Source organism: Gobio gobio, assembly GCF_949357685.1.
Source record: "Gobio gobio genome assembly, chromosome: 12".
Taxonomy (NCBI): Eukaryota; Metazoa; Chordata; class Actinopteri; order Cypriniformes; family Gobionidae; genus Gobio; species Gobio gobio.
The window spans coordinates 22,715,815-22,737,709 of NC_137105.1; the positions used below are offsets into that span (position 1 = coordinate 22,715,815).

Here is a 21,895-nt window from a genome sequence, read left to right on the forward strand (position 1 = left end):
TTGTGCTCTTGCTTTATTTGAGTACTGCACTTGCACACTTGAGGTGTCGCCAGGTTTTTGAGTAGTTTAGAGTGACAAATCGTACCAGCGTATACTTTGAGGTCAAAATGCGTATAGGTTAGCAGGTCTGCAAATACAATAGTTTCCTGCACCTTTAAGGTCTTTGCACACTGAGTCCGAAATGTTGTATGCGTTTTTTCGTATTGTTCATCCTTAAAATTCACACACAGAAACCTTGCTCACTGAGTCTGATGCGTATTAATCCATTGCAAAAAAACTAGCAAAACAATTAAAATGGAGTCTTCAAGCAGACAGTCTCTCTCCTTAAAAACAGAAAACGAAAGAGAGATTGCTTAGAGAGGAAGGAGAGTTCCACCTTATTATCAAGCAGCTGTGGGATTATCCCGAGTGATTCAAAGTTGACTTCAGGATATCAGTTGCTCAGTTTGATGATTTGCTTGCGAATAGCGATACTGGAGCCACATATTGTTATATATTGACACTTTGTTTGTCATACAGTGCTTTGTGCTGCGAGAAAAAGTGGATCAACTTGTCAGACGCCAATCTGAATTTTGCCGTTTGCTTGTACGGTGGCTTTGAATTGTCAAAACAACTCTCAAAATGTTTGCTACTGATGCGAAAAACGCAGAAAAGCGGACCCGATACAATTTTTTTTATGACGGACGAAAGTTTCAGAGGCAGTGTTTAAACGTGATTGATCCAACGTGAGATGATGGTCATATTTATTTTTTAACGCAAATTTCGGACTCGGATTAGCTCACTTCAAAATGACAATTTCCTGATATTTTACTCACCCCCATCTCATCCAAGATTAGAGGGCGACCGATAGTGGATTTTACCGATACCGATAACTAGGTTGGACCGCACTTGCCGATTAATCGACTGATAGTTTTTAAAATGGATACTGGATACACATTGTAAAGGTCACGGTGGACGTAGGCAGAAGTACCGCTCCCATGTTTACAAAGTACACATGTGAAGACTAATACAAACGTCCTCTAGCAAAAATAAGGTAAAACAACGATGTCGGACAATTTTGAAGTTGAAGATGGAGTGTTTTTTGGTAAAGGGCGTTTGTATTAGTCCTCGCACATTCGTTTTGGGTGGTACTTCCGCCTACGTCTGGCGTAGGGCTGCATCTAATGACTATTTTTTGGTCGATTAATCTATCGATTATTTTTCAGATTAGTCGACTAATCTTGCGATTATTTTCCCAGATTAATCTGATGATTCTTTTTTACTGATTATTGTATTTCAAAGAGGGTAGTGAATTTGTATATTATTTTAACATGAAATCAATGAATGATGACAATATTCATTGTATTTCAGGAAGGGTAGTGTACTTATGCCATTTTATAATGAAATATATGAACACAAGAAGCATTTTAAACATTATGTATAACTAATGATACTATTCATTACAAAATGTATACAGAGTAGGCCTAATTAGGAAATGTTGTTTACTATAATAGGTTATTAATTACCGTAGTTGAGTATGATTTACTTATTGATTTGTGTCAATAGTAAACGAAAATGCACTTGTATTTATCTGCAAAAGGTTCACATACAGGAGCTTTCAGCATAGTGTTAATGTATAACTAGTCGACTATTTTGAAGATATACATGTGCATAAACTAAAGCTGCCAGAAGTTTTTGCCCAAACTTCAAAGACACATTTAAATGATTAAAACTAGAGGCATATCTTAACTTTAATGTTACTTTAATCATGTAAACTACCTATAGAGCATGTATATGTTTGGGAAAGAGGGGAACCCGGTCGCATTTGCAGCAGATATATGCTGCCCATAATAAATCAAAGCACAAGACGTACTGGGGTCGGAAAAGAACACCGGAAAATGTGACCGAATGGACAATATTCGTCTGTATTTGCAATACACATGCCACGGTTCAGCTGCGCGAGACAAACACTGGCAGTGTGAAAGCACAACGGGCACGCGCTGCTCCCGCTCTCCACACGCACAGCTTCTGCTCTGCCACTGCACTGCTTGCGCGTGCAGTGTGAAACCGCAGTTACAGAGCGAACAAAGCACAGTTTTATTCGGGTTCTGTTTAAAGTACTCCCACACTTTTGAATGTCGCGGCCTGGCTTTATATGATAAATGATAATTTTCACTACGCCCGGGAGCAGAAGCCGCCATTATTCTAGATCTGTTCTATTCTAGAACGTAACTATTGTGACGTAACTAATGTCATTGCAGCCCTAGTCTGGCGTGATCTTTCCGACGTGATTGCGCAATCCTTGACATGAAGCAGAGCAGCGCAAGATGAGCAATTAAGCTTAAAAAATATATTCATTTTTAAATGACAGATCGCTTCGCTAGATAAGACCCTATTCCTCGTCTGGGATCGCGCAGAGCCTCTGAAACCCTTCGAAGCAGTTTCTTTGAAACTGTATTTATTTCGACCTTCAACATTTTGGTTGCCATGGAAGTCTATGATGGGGAGAAAAATCCTGAAATGTTTTCTTTAAAAAACGTAATTTCTTTTCGACTGAAGAAAGAAAGACATGAACATCTTGGATGAGATGGGGGTGAGTAAAATATCAGGAAATTTTCATTTTGAAGTAAACTAATCCTTTAAGTGGTTCAGACCCCTAAAAACAACCCAACCAATCAGATTAAAATTGTGGGCCTCAGTCACCTTGCAATTGTTGTGTGCAATTTGCATCAGATGTTCAGCTAACAGACTTTGGGAGGTCTGTGGGCATTGCCATCTGAGGCTAATTTCCGTTTGACATGAAGCTATTTTACTCCTGTTGCATTGCGATGAAATCATGTCGGATAGAGTAACTGGAATTTGGATCAATTTGATTAAGGAGCTAATCACAAATGTATATGGATTCAATTTCCTCTCCGTCAAAGGAGGGCACTCATCCAGAGCCCTCACACATGACACATGCATAATAAGTTTGAAAGTGTTGACATCGATCACCTTGAAAACGAGATGAAGTTATATTAGCTGAGCGATGGATCACAAAAGAACAGAAAAGAGGAGAAGGACAGGGCTCATCGTGCTCATGCTGGGGGAGGCATTTTGGTAACATAAATTACATGCTTTCCTTCCTGTGCCTCCTGCCACCCTGAAAGGATAAAACCATCCATTAATCTGTCATTACCTGTCATGAAGCTGGCAGGCAGTGACAGCATCTGCCGTCGCCCCTCGCCCACCCTCTTTCAGGAGAGGCACCTGAGAAGTAGAAGCAGGGGTGGAGGTGGGTTTATCGGGGTCCAAACTGCGGGTCTCTTGCTCTGGGATTTACCATTTGACAACGCTGGCAGATTACTCACATACAGCTTAGAACAGTAATAACATAATGCACAGATTTCATGCCTTTCAGTTGAATGTGGAGATGATGAGATTGTTTTTGGCCTATCTGTTTTTATTCCATTTTTTGGATAGTTCAAAGCATTAGGCATTTGAATCCATGCAGGATATTGCATTGTGCTGTCAGTTTGAATTTGTTAAGCGTATGCAGATGCTGTACAAGGTAAAAAAATAAATAAATATGAAAATTCATGTGATTGCTATTGGATTCGCCAGGTCGTACAGTCATGCACCACTACTCTACAATATTCAGGAATACAGATTTCTAATTTGAGTCATCAGATCCATCTGACTTACATTAGTTTTTGCTATACTACCTTTTTATTGGTGACAAAGTATAGAAAATCACTAACACCATTCACATTCAATTTAATCAACACAAACACACCTACAGTAAATCTGGTATAACAAAACGGTACTGCAACTTATTTAAATTTAAATTTAGTCACTATTAGGGATGCAAAGTTTTTTATTTATTTTGACCGATACACGATAAATGGGCAAAAAACCTATAGTAAATCACCTTGCACAATTAATTTAAATATGATTCAATAAAATCCTCCCATAAATTTTTGTGTCTCTAAGGGAAACTCCTAAAAATGCATTTGCGATAAGGTTAGCCGCAAAAATAACCCTGTCCTTGCCTTTTCATCGTTCATTTTCACTGCATGTCTTTAGTAAATCCTGACAGTAGTTTTTTAATGCTAAAAATGGGGTTTACGCTGGCTCAAGCTGTTAGTAAATCTGGCCTATAAATTGGTATAAATCTTGAATGGGAGCATTAAGTTTGATGTCTTTTTAAAGAGGACACTTAACAAAAAAGTTACAAAAGTGAAATTAAAAAAAGTTATAGAATATATTTTACAAAACATGAAACAACTTGAACTACAAGAAAATCAAAACCAAACATCTGAACAAGTTATGTGCCAAATTTTAGGTTGATATCTAAAAAAATTTTACTTTCTGTAAGATTTTTTTGTGCAGTACCAAACTTTTCCAATAGATGAAATCCAGGCTCCACTGGTGACACTATAAGGACACACCCATTTCCATATATGATTTAAGCAATCTGAACCATATGTTTTCAAAATATTTATGAAGTAGACATCCTATCCTGAAGTAATAATGTTAATATTTGAATTCAACCTCTAAAACCCACATAAAAACATACGTAAAAAACAGGGCGTGTGTTATAGTTCGGCACTTCATATCACAAATGGAGAATATTCTGCTATCTATTGCTCTGTCATTTCTTTTGAAAACCAGTCACCAAATATGAAAACTAGAGTGGAAGCTTTCAAATTATATATTGTTTGACAAGATTTCTTTAGGTTTAGACTAAGATATTATTGTTATTAATGTGTAATGGCAAACGTCCCACTTGTGGGGGAGGGGCCACCTTAAAAACAGTGGTTGCAATTTTTTTTTTATTCATCATAAATTCAGATATTTATTCTTTGTAATGTGTGAAATATATTGATATTAAAAGTGAATAGTTTTTTCATAGTTTTGAATCCAACTAGGGTCAATTTGATCCACTCCAACAAGATTCTACACAGAATTCAAACATAACATGTGTGTACATTGTACTAGAAAAAAAAATATATACTTATAGTTTGTAAAATACGCACTGATGTGTACGGAAGCAGCAATAATAATCTTTACATAATTTGACTACTTGTTTTATTGATATCAGATACACATTGTGTAAGTAACTATAAAGTTTACTCTATTTTTTTTCCTGTTCCCCGGCCACTTACTTTCTTATTTGTCTCTCGGTAGAAGTGGATACATTTACGTGTCTGATTCTCTGAATTGCAGCGGCACCCATCGCCCATTATAGATCAACATGATCAATATAAAGGTGTTTACAAACCAAATATACAGTATTTTCTTACACATATTTGAGAATCAGATTATCAGAAAAAATTTAATAAAACCAATACATGTATATAATACATTGAAATGCTAGGCGATCACTTAGTATCCCACCCCCACATGCGCCCCCTGAAAAATAGTGCACAACGCCCCTGACTAATATAGCTGATATAGCCAATATATACACAACAATATGAATTAATACAGATGAAAAAACAACAAATAATAGTCTTTAAAAATCAACTGATATGGTACTAATACATTGTGCATCCATAGTCACTATCATTTATTTAATGCCGCACAGTTTAAGAAAATAATGCCATATGGTACATCCTACAAAACGTCTCGGGTTATGACTATAACCCTTGTTCCCCGAGAAGGGAACGAGACACTGCGTCGTCGAGTGACAACACTCTGGGAACGCCCACAGCGTTACGCATCTGAAGTATGAATGAAATCAAGCCAATCTGATTGGTGGTGCGTCGTGACGTAGTAGATGACGGCATACCCGGAAGATACAAAAAGGAAGCTGATGCACACACACATTAGCCCTTTTGCGATGAAGCAAGCGCTCTAATCGTGATAGGTGTGGCGACGAGACGCAGTGTCTCGTTCCCTTCTCGGGGAACAAGGGTTATAGTCATAACCCGAGACGTTCCCCTTCGAGGGAACTCGAACTGCGTCGTCGAGTGACAACACTCTGGGAACGTTAATACCCACTAGGCCACACCGAAATCACCCCACGTCCCAGTGTGAAGCTGGAGACCCAGGCACACTCAGGACGCAAGAACTCGAGCACCAGGCGTCACCGGGAGGTGCAGACTGTAAAAACGTATGAAGGTGTGCGGGGTGGCCCACCCGGCCGCCTCGCATACCTCTTGAAGCGAGACGCCAGAAAGGAGGGCCACTGAAGAAGCCATGCTCCTGGTGGAATGGGCCCTCACGGCCATGGGTGAAGGCAAATTGCGCACCCTATAAGCCGTGGCTATAGCCTGGACGATCCAGTTACTGATCGTCTGAGTTGACGCAGGCAGCCCCTTCTTGGGTGAGCCAAAGCACACCAACAACTGGTCTGACCTCCTCCAATGGGAAGACTTCTCTAGATAAATACCCAGAGCTCTGACCGGGCAGAGCAAATGAAGTCTCCCCTCTTCCGCCGTCAGGTGGGGAGGGGGATGGAAAGCCTGAAGAACCAGAGACCGGGCTCCCTGAGATGGAACCTTGGGAATGTAACCCGGTCTAGGGTGAAGAATGGCCCTTACTCTGCCAGGGGCAAACTCCAGGCAGGTTGGCGTGACCGCCAAAGCCTGGAGATCTCCCACTCTCCTCAGAGAGGTAATGGCGAGTAGAAAGGCCACCTTCAAGGTCAGGTTCTTAGGCTCAGCCAGCTCCAGTGGCTCGAAGGGGGCCTCAGCCAGCCCTTCCAGAACCACCGCCAGGTCCCAGGTTGGGACTCTGGAGCGAGCTACCGGCCTCATCCTCCGAGCCCCACGGAGGAACTGTACAACCAGGTGGTGTTTCCCCAAAGGTCCATCACCTAGAGGTGCGTGGAAAGCCCCAAGGGCAGCCACGTACACCTTCAGGGTGGACGGGGTAAGACCAGCGGAGAAGCGATCTTGGAGGAACTCCAGCACTGAAGCCACTGGGCAGTTAACTGGATCCACCTCACGCTCTCTACACCAAGTGGAAAATACATTCCACTTGAGGCTGTACAGTCTCCTGGTAGAAGGAGCCCTGGAGCTGAGTAAGGTCTCGACTACCTCTGCTGACAGGCCTGCCTCTAGGTACCGAGCCCCCTCAGGGGCCAGACCCAGAGGCTCCACAACTCCGGCCGGGGGTGAAATATTGTGCCCCCTGCCTGAGAGAGCAGATCCCTCCTCAGAGGAACCTGCCACGGGGAGCCGTCTAGCAGAGCTATGATGTCCGAGAACCATACTCGAGTGGGCCACCGGGGTGCTACTAAGAGCAGGCTGATGCCCTCCCGGCGGACCCGCTCCAGAACTCCCGGGAGCAGAGTGATCGGGGGAAATGCGTACAGACGCAGCCTCGGCCACGTCTGCATCATGGCGTCCAGTCCCAACGGGGCTGGATGCCTGAGAGAGAACCACAGTGGACAGTGGGACGTCTCTCGAGACGCGAACAAGTCCACTTCCACTGGGCCGAATCTCTCGCACATGGCCTCCACCACCTCTGGGTGGAGTCGCCACTCCCCGGGCCTCAGCCCCTGCCTCGACAGGATGTCTGCTCCCTGGTTTTGGTCCCCGGGAATGTAAATCGCCCTGAGGGACGATAACTTCCCCTGGGACCACAGGAGGATTTGATGCGCCAGTCTGCATAGAGGGCGCGACCTCAAACCCCCCTGGTGATTGAGATACGCGACAACCGAAGTGTTGTCTGAGCGTATCAGGACATGGTGGCCACGGAGGTCCGGGTAAAAGCTCCTCAGAGCCTTGTAGACCGCCAGCATCTCCAGGCAGTTGATGTGCCATGAAGAATGCCGGGTCTCCCACAGACCTCTCGCAAAGCGGCCTTCCATGACCGCGCCCCAACCAGTGAGGGAGGCATCTGTTGAAACGGCCTTCCGGCAACATGATGCTCCCAGCACTGGCCCCTGGGACAGGAACCAAGGTTTCCGCCATATGACGAGGGAACGAAGGCATCTGCGCGTTACCCTGATCATACGAAACGGATTTCCCCTCGGGGAAAACCCCTTGGCCCTCAGCCACCACTGTAGGGGTCTCATATGCAGCAGGCCAAAAGGTATCACGTTGGACGCTGCTGCCATGAGCCCCAGCAGTCTCTGGAACTGCTTCACAGTGAGGCTGCGGCCTGACTTCACTCTGGAGACGTTCGCCAGTATGGATTCCACGCGTGCGGGAGACATACGTGCCCGCATCGACGTGGAATCCCATACGACTCCCAGGAACGTGGTCCTCTGGGAGGGCGTCAACACGCTTTTCTTCGTGTTGAGTCTCAGCCCCAAGCACCTTATGTGGGCCAGAACGACATCTCGATGCCGAACCGCCATCTCGCGCGATCTGGCCAATATGAGCCAGTCGTCGATGTAATTTAGTATACGGATGCCCTGGAGTCTCAACGGAGCCAGTGCTGCATCCATACACTTGGTGAAGGTGCGAGGGGAGAGTGCCAGGCCGAAGGGAAGAACCCGATATTGGTACGCTTCGCCCCCGAAAGCGAACCTCAGGAACCTCCTGTGGGTTGGAAGGATGGAAATATGGAAGTATGCGTCCTTTAGATCTATCGTGACGAACCAGTCCTCGGACTGGATCTGACTCACGATGGCTGGAATAGTGAGCATCCTGAACCTGAATCTCCTCAGAGACCGATTCAGAAGCCTGAGATCTATTATTGGACGCAACCCACCATCCTTGAACTATGAAGTACCGGCTGTAGAACCCGGAGTCCCTGTTCGCCAACGGAACCCGCTCTATGGCCTCCTTGGCTAACAGGGCCTGTACTTCTTGTTCCATAACCCGAACCTGCTCTGGGCCGACCCCAGTCCGGACCACCCCGTTGAACTTCGGGGGAGGAGAACCGAACTGCAGTCTGTAACCCAGCTCTACAGTCTGCAGGACCCATGTAGATACACTCGGAAGGCATGTCCATGCGCCAAGATAATCTACTAAGGGAACCAGCCTCTCGAGGCTGGCCACGGGTGTCAACCGAGCCTCGTTCCCGATCCCCTGAAGCGGCTGACCGGCAGGGAGAAGTCGGGAACGATTTTCGGTGGGTGCACACGTTTGCTGTCCAGCCGCAAGTCCTGTTGGAGGCAGCGAAGACAGCGCGCGTGTGCGGGAGATCAGTGAGGCCCGAAGCGTCTGTGACGGCGGGAACACAGCACTGATCTCCCGAGAGCTCCGGGGGGAAGACGACCTCGGTCGTTCCAACCCGGGGGGGGCAGCTCTGAGTTGTCCAGCCGCAGCTAGGACCGCTTAGTGGCAGCCTTCTTCGCCTGAAGGACGGTCCTCAGATCGACCTTAGGCTCTGAAGGCTTGCCACGAGAGCGCCGCCTCTTTTGCCAGGCTCCCTCAGGAGGGGCGCGAGAAGCAACGCTCTCTTTCTGCACCTGCCGGTGCGAGGAGCTAGCAGACGGTCGAGGCTGTCCCTTTGAGACAGCCTTCCCCGAAGAGCTGGATCGACGAGGGAGATACTGCTGGAAGGCCGCCGCCTGTTTTCTCACCTCCTGGAACCTCTCGGCGACGGTGTTAACCGCACCGCCGAAAAGCCCAGAAGGCGAGACCGGGGAATCCAGGAGAAAGTGTTTCTCTCTCTCCTTCATCCCCGACAGGTTTAACCAGAGATGCCTCTCCACACACACCATACCTGCCATGGAGCGGCCGATGGAACGGGCCGTCTCCTTGGCGATGCGGAGAGACAAATCGGTGGCCTTCCTTAGCTCGAGGATATCGTCCGGAGACGGGCCCCCGCCCTCGTCGAGCTCCCTGAGGAGGTCGGCCTGGTAGGCCTGCAACACCGCCATAGTGTGCAGGCAACTACCAGCCCGCCCAGCCGCCATATATGCCCTCCCAACCAGCGCTGATGTATCGCGCGCTGGTTTGGCGGGCAATACCGGGGTCTTCAGGGACGAAGCGGCCTCGGGAGAGAGGTAGCTCGCGAGAGCCTCCTCTACCCTAGGCAGTGTCCCGTAACCCTGTTCGGCCGCCCCCAGCACGTTACCGAAGTCGAGTACTGGAGGGCTGGTTAATCTGGCCGAATAGGGTTTATCCCAAGACCTACACAACTCATTGTGTAGGTCCGGGAAAAAAGGCAGACCCCGGCGTGGAGGTTGAGGCTTGCGCCTGAAGAACCGTTCATCCAGCTTACTGGGCGGCTGGATTTCCGGTTCTTCCTGTGGCCAATGGATGTTTAACTTGGCCACGGCGCGAGACAAAACCTCCACTAGCTCCTCTTGAGCGGGTGCGTGAAGCGATGGCTCAGGCTCCACAGTACCCGCCTCGACGCTCAGCACATCCGACTCCTCAGAGCCAGATAGCTGAAGCATCGGGTTCTCCACCCCGCGGGAAGAAGCCGCATCGCGGGCTTCCGCACGGGGCGGGAGAACATCGGAATCCTCGGACGAGGATAGGGAAGGTGCCTCAGCAGTCCCATATCCCGTCACGAGGTCCCGCTGCGAGCCCCATGATCTACGGCGCCGCCGTGCCTCAGCAACAGCGGGCCCAGAACCCTGGGGCTCGCGGGCTTGGCCGGTCTCGCCGAACACAGCCAGCCGTGAGCGCAACACCCTGAGCGGCAGCTTCTCACACTCGCTACAGGCGGCTCCCTCGAGAGCCGCCTTAGCGTGCTGCACGCCCAGGCATTGTACACACAAAAGGTGTGTGTCCGTGCCCGAAATGAAGCGCGGACACGGGTGCACACACCTTGTGAACTGTTGCTCACTAGCCATCTTGAACTTGGATATATATTGACAAAACAACACCAAATAGACAGACAATTTCACATAGAGCGCTTCGCTGAAGAGCAAAAAAGCTAATGTGTGTGTGCATCAGCTTCCTTTTTGTATCTTCCGGGTATGCCGTCATCTACTACGTCACGACGCACCACCAATCAGATTGGCTTGATTTCATTCATACTTCAGATGCGTAACGCTGTGGGCGTTCCCAGAGTGTTGTCACTCGACGACGCAGTTCGAGTTCCCTCGAAGGGGAACCTATAGCACTCAAAAAAAAAAAAACACAACATCAGGAGTATCATTGTGCAAATTTCTGTCATCACTGATTTTGAATGTGCATTTGCAGATACATGATAATGCCACTAGCTTTGCAAAGTGAATCGGGTTCAAAAACTATGCATACAAATGATTCTGTCAACTGGCGCAGTTCATTTGTAAGTTCCCCTGCATTGTTAGTCCACACTGCTAGCCCACAGCACACAGCAGACTGGCTAACAAATGCACAATGAAATATTTATATCCTCTTATGTAACGTCAAGGTGTTCGGATACAAGCAATGAGAAAGAGTGTAGGCGTTATATGGATATGGATTGAAATTTTCCGGGTTTCTTTAGCATTAATTTTAAATGCATTAAATGGACTTTAGCAGTCCATTTAATGACAATGATATGTTAATTTCTTCAGTTTCTGACACCCAAACAACAAAACCGTGTTTTGGTTTTTGCCAAGAGATGTACTAGACCATATAGCAGAAAACATGACAATATCCTTGTGCACAAGCCACTTCACCCCCTCCTTACAGAGAAATCCAATCTAACATCTCATGTTATTTTATAGAGAGGTAGGCCTATTATTTTCACAGATAAAACCCCGGTGACAGAGCTATCCTTCACTACTGATGATCGCAGCTTATTGCCTTGAATCAGTACAGAAATATTTTCCTAACAGCTTTCCTCTTGGCACACTCTACAGGCGGAGTTATTTTTAGTTACTCAAATCACTGGAATCAAAGGAGAGAACTGACAAACAATGCAAAATTCACAAATTGTTGTAGAAATGCTGCACAGATTCAGTAAAAGTTGTCAATGCAAGCCTTATGAACAGTATGCTTAATATTCATTATCACAGAAAATAATTTTGACTTGTCTGTCCAACCCCAAAAAAGGAAGTAAACTGGACCAGCACTATGGGGTCTGATGTGTTCAAAATGGATAATTTATATATTATACATTTTATTTTTCATAATTTTATGTACATTACAATTTAAAGGTTTGGGGCCAGTAAGATTTTCCAGAAATTTATATTTTTATTCAGCAAGAATGCAGTAAAGTTATTCAAAATGAACAGTAAAGACTTTTACAAATAAATGCTGTTTTTTTTTTTTACCTTTTCATCAACGAATACTAACAGGGTTTCTGCAGGTTTTATGAAAAGTAAATGTAATACCATTTTAAGACCAATTAAAGAAAATTTAAAGGGATAGTTCACCCAAAAATGAAAATTATTTTTTTGCAGTGCATGCAATTTAATTTTCCTATTAAATTTAGGGCCCTATGAAATCTATATATTTTTATTTTATTTTATTTTTTTATAGCTTATTCTGTTTAAATTTTTCAGGACTAACTTTAATTAATCTTCGGAACACAAATTAAAATATTTTTAGTGAAATCAGAAAGATTTCTTTCCCTCCATTGACAGTGATAGCAACTACCACTTTGACACTTCAAAAAGTTCATAAAGAGATTGTAAAACTAACCCATATAAATCAAGCATTTTATTTAACATTTTCTGAAGAGACTTGATCACTTTATATGATGAACAAACATCTTACAGATTTCGAACGACATTAGGGTGAGTAAATTATGACAGAATTTTCATTTTTGGGTGAACTGTCCCTTTAAGTGTACTTACCTACTTTTGATTTATTAATCCAAAATTTGACAAAATCTGTGACATTCTGCATTATACAGTAAATTCCATTTTTATGAATAGATACTGTAATTCCGTCCTTGTTTTCTGCACCGCAGTAATCATAGGACCCTAATTGAATGCCATTATATTTAATTTAAGACTTTCTGCTCCAATTCAAGTTTAAATTGTGGAAGGTCAAATTAAGACTAAATACTTTTGTAAGACCCGCGGAAACCCTGACTAAGAAAAAGCGATCACTGTTTCCAAAAAAATATTAAGCAGCACAACTGTTTTCAACATTGATTATAATAAGAAATGTTTCTTGAGCACATTAAGGATCATGTGACACTGAAGAATTCAGCTTTGACATAACAGAAATAAATTACATTTTAAAATATATTCAAATAGTTCTTTTAAATGATAATAATATTTCTCAATATTACTCAGTATTATAATATTATTATTATTATATTTCCTTTAATCCAGACTTTAAATATATCACCTGTAAACAAATTGAAGTGATTTTAATGAATCTTCTCTCTCCCTATAGACAGATTGCTCCAGTGACAGTGAGAGTGAGGACAACTTTATCGTCATCCCTCCTCGTGATCACCTAGGCCTCGCTATCTTCTCCATGCTCTGTTGCTTCTGGCCTCTGGGCATTGCTGCTTTCTACTTTTCTCAGGGGGTAAGTGCAGAGCCAAATCCAGAGCCTAACCATTAAGCTTGCTAAAAATCTGCTACGACACAAGAGAAAGAACAGATGAATTCTTCAACACTTTTTCATCTGTGCCCTGTGGTCTCCTGAGAGTCTCCTGTTTGTGATCTCTATCAGCTCCCTCTAATAATACAGAACAGCTTCATTATAAAACCCATTATACGAGCGAACAGCTCCGCTTGCGTGACTGCAAAAATGACCAGGCACTTCTCTAATATAAATGGTGTAAACAAGAATGCACTGATCAGATGGGTGTGACCAGCAAGGGCCTTGTGATGTGCTGTGATTTCAGCTCCAATTTCTCATCCTACACAGAACACATCTATTTTTCTACCTCAGAATGAGCCTTTTTATTCTTATCTATAGTTTGGTCTGTGGCAGACACAGGAGAGTAATTAGGATGATGGTGGTGTTGTTCAGAGAAGGTTCTCCAGTGTGTGCGTGTGTGTGCGTGTGTGTGTGTGCGTGTGTGTGTGTGTGTGTGAAGAGGAGGATGGAAATGAGATCTGGTGAAAATGCGAATGTTTTTGCCCTGTCTCCTAGTTGGGAATATTCCTCAGAGAACATCCTGAACGGATTCTCTCACCTTCCCTGCAGCATAGGGTTGAATGTTCATGAGAAGTGTCACCAACCATTTGCCTCAGACTCCTTCCTCTCAGCATCCACCTGTGTCTCACCCCTACAGACTGAGAAAATGACTTTGTCTTCATCTTATAACTAATTAAGCACTTTGAATTGTATAGGACTTTGAGGATGTTAATACCAATATCAATATTAGTTCTACAAAGTCCATGACACATACAGTAGCTGTTTACCATTCTATTCACAAGAAGCCCTGGGTGTAGAGCCGGGCAATATTACAATATTTTTGTATTTTTTTTAGCTTTTCGGCGGTATTCAATCACAGATTTAATTTTTTCCACTCAAAAATGGCTGAAAGAGGTGACTAAGTCAAAAGATCCATCATTCTGTAAGAACTACTTTATAATCAAAGTACTTTACAATCTACTTTACAATAATAGTTCAAATTTATTTGTTTTTCACATTTAAAAATTGTCATTTAAAAGCACCAATATAACAATTCCATAGAAATAAAAGCAATATTTACTAGAGATGCACCGATTGCAATTTTACTTGCCGATTCAAATTCACAGTATCACCGTGAGCATCACGCATGCTTCAGTGTGTGTGTGTGAGGTAAATGAAACCAATGATGAGTCTGTGCCATTCATTCACACAGAGACATGCAGAACATGTAGGATTCATATTCAAATAGTCTTGCAGTTTAATATTCACAGACACTAGTCCATATCACAATATGATTTAGGCAGCAGCTATTTGCACTATTTGCAACAAGATTCTATTTACACTAAGTGAAAATAACATATTTTCTTGGCATTTGATAATATTTACACTAAGTGCAAATAGCTGTAGAAGCTATTTATTAAGTGAAATAGCAGACTATGTGAAAATAGTGATACATTCTATTTACACCATGTACAAGTAGAAGTTCTTTGCAATAGCCTATGTGTAAATAGTAATTAGATGCTATTTATACTTTATTTTGACAGATACATACTATTTGCACCTCAGTATTGTTGTACATTAACATGATGCAATAACAGTGTAAATGATTATATTTATTAACCCTTAAAGACCTGTAATTAACGCCTGACTTGCATCTACTTTTCTTTGTTTTTCTCACCCATTCTAGCAATTAGCATCAAGTGTCATATATCATTTTAAACAGGAGAACATGAAAGTTCCATCTAGCTCATTTGAAGTCCCAATTTTATTTAGTATTATTTAGTCTGAGAATGGATTAAATTAAGTGAAGTTATTAAACGTAATTTCGGGAGGAGTACGCCCATCTAATCTTCCAATTAATACCAAGGTATAAAACCAGCAGCTTACCTCTTCCCATTTTTAGTTCCTGCAGCATCCCTCCTCCTCCCCTGCTCCTCCTTTTGTACAATTTTGCCTGTTATAGGGGGGCAATCGGAGCTCGGGTAGAATATCCTCTCCGAGCCCCTCTATAGCAGACAGCAAGCCAAATCTGTTTACCACTTTCACTAAGATTATATGGGCACACAAACTCGTGAATAGAGTTTTAAGAAAAACGGCAGCAAAAAACTGGTGTTTTTACTGTGAACTCAAACAGAACTTCATGAAGTTTGGATTTTTTCCTTTGGAAAGTTAGACTTGGTTGTTTTAGACTTCCAGGTGAAATTTTGTCTACATGTAACAATCCCTCAGCAAGTTATAGCCATTTATTATAATATTATTCTAGGCGTTTTTGAGTGAAAACAGGTATATTTTATTTACTGACAATGTAGATGTGTCTAAAAAAGTTCAGGGAGTAAAGTAAATAGAAAGATTGTTATATAATAACAGAACACTGAAACGGTGTAAAACACAAACTACATACAAACAGAGAAATTTACTGACTTTTGTGTGCTGTGCTCTGTGAGAGAGTGCTCTGCATGCGCTTTTTTCAGTTTATTTTCATGCACGCAAATACACATCCACTTTTACATTGTGTAAGAGAAACATGTGATTGGTGGTTCAAAAGACCAAACACTATGTTTATTGGTTGAGTTGATGACAGTTTCAACGAATCTGGGCACGGGAGGGGTGGGACTAATGATCAACAATCGTTTCTATTTGGCTCAGGGGAACAACCCACATGCGTTTCCCTTGCCGAATCAATGCTGCAGATTTTGATGACGCATCCATCCTCACCACGGAGCCTCTGAATAATCAATTGCGAGAAGATAGATAGAGAAAAGATGAGATTATCCTCTTTACAGTGATTTTTACGGCATACATAATGGATTAGCAGTTTAAAGTTATTAAACATTTTAGAACGATAGTTATTTTTAGCCGTGGGCGGCTATCTATGTCTTTAAGGGTTAAAATTATTAAATGGATGCCACCTAATGGGACAATAAAAGCCCTCCCGACACCTACCCCTAACCCAAACGAATAAATACTTTTATTATTACATTTCGTAGGGTAATTTATCATTAATCATTAGGTAATTTATTTCCACTTTTAGAACATTTTCTTAATTTTTATTGAAAGTAAAGTGCCTTTTTTGATGTGATGTGATGGGAAAAGGGAGAAGAGCGATTTCAGCAAAAAACGCATCAAAAACTTGTTCCACGAGCCTGGCGCCAGCAAGTTACTAGTCACCAATTTCCATATCACTTGAGTAAGTCTTAGAGTATCTGATTTGAATGGTGCTTAAGTATTTTACCCATACTGAACGTAGGCTCAAAGATGCACTAATCCTCAACACATAAGAGACATGCCAGTGAAAAACAAGAAACAGTTGATTTGTGAGGAGAGCAATCAAGTTTATTTTATAAAGTCTAAATAAAACTGAACACCTCAATATTGCAATCAACAGAACAGCCTCTACAACGTCTACAGACACTCTCAGTTAAGCTCAAGTGCTCAAAAATGATATAAGTAAACCAATAACCTTTAAAAATGTCTAATGTTAACTATAATAAAAGCCTAAAAAGGTCAAAGCCTATACTTGTAAAACGAACAGTGTCTTACTGACACGATCTGGCCAGGCCCACTTTAATGGACCACACTTTGTGCACTATTGCGCAGTCAGAACAGGAAGGGGCCATCTCCAAACTGTTTCCACATAGTTGGGAGCATGAAATTGTCAAAAATGTATTGGTATGATGAAGCATTAAGCGTTCCTTTCACTGGAACTAAGGGGCCAAGCACAACCCCTGAAAAACGACCCTACACCATAACCCTCTATGCACTGTTCTTGAGCTAATCTGAAGGCCACAAGCAGTTTGGAGGTCTGTAGCTATTGTCCCTGCAGAAAGTTGGTGACTACTGCGCACTCTGCACCTCAGCATGCACTGACCCCGCTTTGTGATTTTACTTGGCCTAGCACTTCATGGCTGAGTTGCTGTTGTTCCCAATCGCTTTCACTTTGTTATAATACCACTAACAGTTGACCGTAGAATATTTAATAGTGAGGAAATTTCATGAATGGACTTATTGCACAGCCTATCACGGTACCATGCTTGAATTCAATGAGCTCCTGAGAGCAACCCATTATTTCACAAATGTTTGTAGAAGCAGTCTGCATGCCTAGGTGCTTGATTTTATACACCTGTGGCCATAAAAGTGATTGGAACACCTGAATTCAATGATTTGGAGGGGTGTCCCAATACTTTTGGCAATATAGTGCATCTCCCTGCCTTACAGGAAATGTGTGTATAAGAACATGTCTTTAAATTTTAAGAAAAACATGTTAACATGGCAACTCAGCTGGTGCACCAGCACTGGTTTGTTCAAGCAACCCATTATTGACTGTCACAAAGCGTAGGAGTGAAAATCAATAGTGTTTTCCCTGGACAACAGGGTCAGATGCAGTGACAAAGAGAGCAAGACGCCTCCCACAGTGACAGCCATGTGTGACTGGCAACTCTTTCCACTTTCTCATGGGGATACTAAAATAGACACCAGATTCCGAAGGGTCATGACAATCACACAACACGACCATTCAAAGCATGTTTGCTTGCGTACACATAGAGGACAACACGCTGTGAGGAAATAAAATGTTGTGCATAATAGAGTCGATTTAGTTATATGCACGTTCTACAAAAATTCACCCTGTTAAATTCATCCAGCCCTTGAGCCATGTTCTTGGTAAATGAGCATCATAGTATGACTTAATTATTCATTTGAACTAGGAAATGGATTGATTAAACTATTACACATGGGGCTCCATAGGGCTTGCTATTAAAGAAATTAAGGCAGTGTGATGTTCGTTTTTTCAGTCTAATAGCTCTCAGCACAGAGTACTTCCAGCATAGGGTTGGAAAGTGAAACATTAGATAAGGCCATTCATTGCCATTTCAAATCACATGTCATTTCTTAAAACACTCAGGGGGTAATAGGGTGTTTTACTCTCAAAGCAACCGTGTTGCTATTTGTCAAGAGAATTACAACAGCTGCATCATGAGCAAAATGTATTTTCTTCTGATCTGTCAAGGTAGTTGCTGAAGAACAGAACACCTGTGCAATGCCTGCTTTCCCTCGTATCTCTGACTGTTGCATCAATGATCGTGACTGAAACCTCAAAGGTGTTTTTTTTAGTAAGGTTTACAAGATAAAACCAACAGGGACAAAGCAAATGACAATTTTACAGGTAACACTATATAACCGACTGCTCACAATTCATTCATTAAAAAAAAGTTTTTAAACAAATTGATACATGATTTGGCAAAAACTATTTTTATAAATGTATAAATTGCGATTACAGCTCTATTTTTAAAGGGCATATTGCAAGTTAGAGCCCCCAGTGAGCCAATGTATAGAAAAATAATTTAGGAACTAGATTTTCTTTAAAGGAACACGGCGACTTTTTGGGACTTGAGCTTATTTACCGTATCCCCCAGAGTTAGATAAGTCCATACATATACCATTCTCATCTCCGTGCGTGCCATAACTGGAGAACAAAGACTGGAGGTAAATGGCTCCAGCTAGCCTACTGCTCAATAAGTGACAAAATAACGCCAACATTTCCCTATTTACATGTTGTGATGTGTATAGTTACATTGTGTACTAAGACTGACGGAAAATGAAAAGTTGTGATTTTCTAGACCGATATGGCTAGGAACTATACTCTCATTCGTGCGTAATAATCAAGGAACTTTGCCGCTTTACCGTGGGTAGTTAGACTATTTTTAGGCACTGTGTATTATCACTGCACCAATGGTACGGCGGCAAAGTTCCTTGATTATTACACAGGAATGAGAGATTAGTTCCTAGCCATATCGGCCTAAAAAAATCACAACTTTTCATTTTCCGTCAGTCTTGGTACACGATGTACATTATTTTGTCACTTATTGAGCAGTAGGCTAGCTGGAGCCATTTACCTCCAGTCTTTGTGCTAAGCTAGGCTAGCGGTGGGTGCGTCAGACAGAGTTATGGCACGCACAGAGATGAGAATGGTGTGTATGGACTTATCTAACTCTGGGGGATACGGTGAATAAGCTAAAGTCCCAAAAAGTTGGCGTGTTCCTTAAAATATACTTATAAATACGCTACTAAGGCTTCTGGAGTCATTTCTGTGAGAAAATTTTACTTAATTTACATACATCTACTTTACTGCATCTAAAAATGGCAAAAACATAAGTGACGTAACGGTCAATTTCAACAATAGGAAAGCAACAGTTTGGACGCTGTGGAAATTGTAAATGTTTATTAATACTCATATATCAGATAGAAAATTATGACAGAAAATTAGGGACAGGCCAGGATTAGATAGATCAACGATTAAAGGAGATGTATTGAGTTGTGTGTGCGGAGACCAGTGGAGAACAGAGCAGGTGTCTCGGTGACAGACCAGTTTTAGCATATATATTATGCTTAGAGTATTGATACTTACCAATAACAGAAACTAATAAGCTTTGACCAGGCGTATGTCACACTCGTTAATATCCGTCCACACTAACCTAACGTGATATAGCGTTAGTGGTTTCTCATCACGACTGATTTGATAGTTAGCAAATGTTTAAAAAACAAGACTTAGGGTGCACAGTTCACATTTTTTTCGAGCCCGGCAAACAACTCCCTCTCGTGACATAATATGACACGATGTTGAAAAAAAAGTTTTTTTTTACAACGAAACAGTCACTTTATCAACTAAATTTGTGCCCTCGTGTTTTTTAAAAACATTTTAAATCCTGCGTTAACTTTTCATATGGTATTTTCATGCAAGGTTATATATTCATTTAGATTTTTTTTACCTATACAATATGCCCTTTAAGGTCTTTTTTTAGCCTTCAGTGATATTCTGAGACGCATTAAAAGGTTAATTTATGTTTTCAGTGGCAGTTTGCATATCAGCATGGCATAAATCACTATAAGAAAATTTTTTATTTAGGCTATAACCATCTTTACGCTAAAAAGGCAGAATCTGAATCAGTGTATGTACCAAGAAGTGGTGCATTTACACAGTACGGTGTATCACACATTTAAACGTTGACTCTTGACTTTCATGGACAAACATTAAAACAAGACCAACTGACTGACTAAAAGGTGCCAATTCTATCTTTCAACTCAACTCAACTCAACTCAGCTTTATTTATATAGCACCATTAAAAACAACAATTGTTGACCAAGGTGCTGTACATTATATCGAATATTAGTAAAATATAGCACCATGTAGGCTAAAACATACATTAGGACACAAAACAGACCAGACACAGCACAAATCATCTACAATTAAAATCCAGAGAAAAAAAATAAGTTTTGAGTTTTGCTTTAAACTCGTGCAATGTAGAGGCAGTTCTAATAGAGACAGGTAAACTATTCCAAAGTTTTGGTGCAGCAATGGCAAAGGCACAGTCTCCTCTCAGTTTCAGCCTAGACCGGGGAACATTTAACAGTCTCTGGTTGGTTGACCTAAGAGACCTTCCAGAATTTTGGATTGATAGTAAATCTGACATATATACCGGAGCTGATCCATTCAATGATTTAAAAACCAGCAGTAAAACTTTAAAATCAATTCTATAACAAATGGGGAGCCAATGCAGGGATCTCAGAACTGGAGTAATGTGCTCACGTTTACGAACACCGGTGAGGAGCCGGGCAGCTGCATTTTGTACCATCTGCAGATGGTTCAAAGATGCTTGATTGATACCCATATAGAGGGAATTACAGTAGTCCAGCCTTGTGGAAATAAAAGCATGAATCACCCGTTCAAAATCCTTGAACGAGAGAAATTATTTTACTTTAGACAGTACTCGAAGATGAAAAAAACTGGTTTTGACAATGTTATTAACCTGTTTGTCAAATTTAAGAGCAATATCAAAAAACACGCCCAGATTTTTTACTAGTGGTTTCACACATGAAGACAAATAACTAAAATTAGCACTAGGGGAGCTAGCAGCTTCTGAGGATTTAAAAACTATAATCTCTGTTTTTCCTTCGTTGAGGTGAAGAAAATTCAGGGACATCCAGGCCTTTACTTCCGCTAGACAAGCCAACAGGGTATCCAAACCAACGTTATTTGTTCCCAGGGGCAGATAAATTTGAGTATCGTCTGCGTAGCAATGAAAGTGTCACATATCTGTGTTTCTGTCATGTTGTTTGCTTTAGTCACATGTTCCTTTTGTCTATGTTTCCCGCCACTTTCTCTGTTTCCTTGGTTACCCTCGTTAGTCTAGTTCTGTTCAGCTGTGTTTAGTTATCCTTATCTGTATCACCTGTGCCCCTCGTTAGGAAGTCATCAGTGTTTGTATTTAGTTCCCTCGTGTTCATTCATTCCTTGTCTGGTCTCAGTTATGTTTACATGTCGTGTTGATGCAGCTTTGTGTTCTGTCCAGCGTTCTTTTGAATAAATACCTGTCTTTGTTGAAGTCCCGTATCGCCTCTTCACTGCAGCACGATACGACCGTGACAGAAGACCAGACCTCACTGCAAAAGGACTTCTCTTAAGGATGGGTATTTTCGTGTCTCCGTTCTCTCCAGTATTCCCTGAGGAAGGTTGTTCGGTGGAGGATCGCCTCTGGGGGATTAGGCAGAAGGGTCGGCCACTGGAGAGG

The 21,895-nt window shown here is 42.2% G+C and overlaps 1 protein-coding gene across 2 annotated transcripts in view; it reads left to right on the forward strand.

The window, feature by feature from the left end:
* The window catches only part of syndig1l (synapse differentiation inducing 1-like), a 47,728-nt gene that overhangs the window by 19,520 nt on the left and 6,313 nt on the right, over positions 1-21,895 (forward strand). For both annotated transcript variants that reach the window (XM_079831034.1, XM_079831035.1), the window contains exon 3: positions 13,137-13,274. In XM_079831034.1, the coding sequence (XP_079687160.1) occupies positions 13,137-13,274 (138 nt within the window). The remainder of the gene's footprint in view (positions 1-13,136; positions 13,275-21,895) is intronic.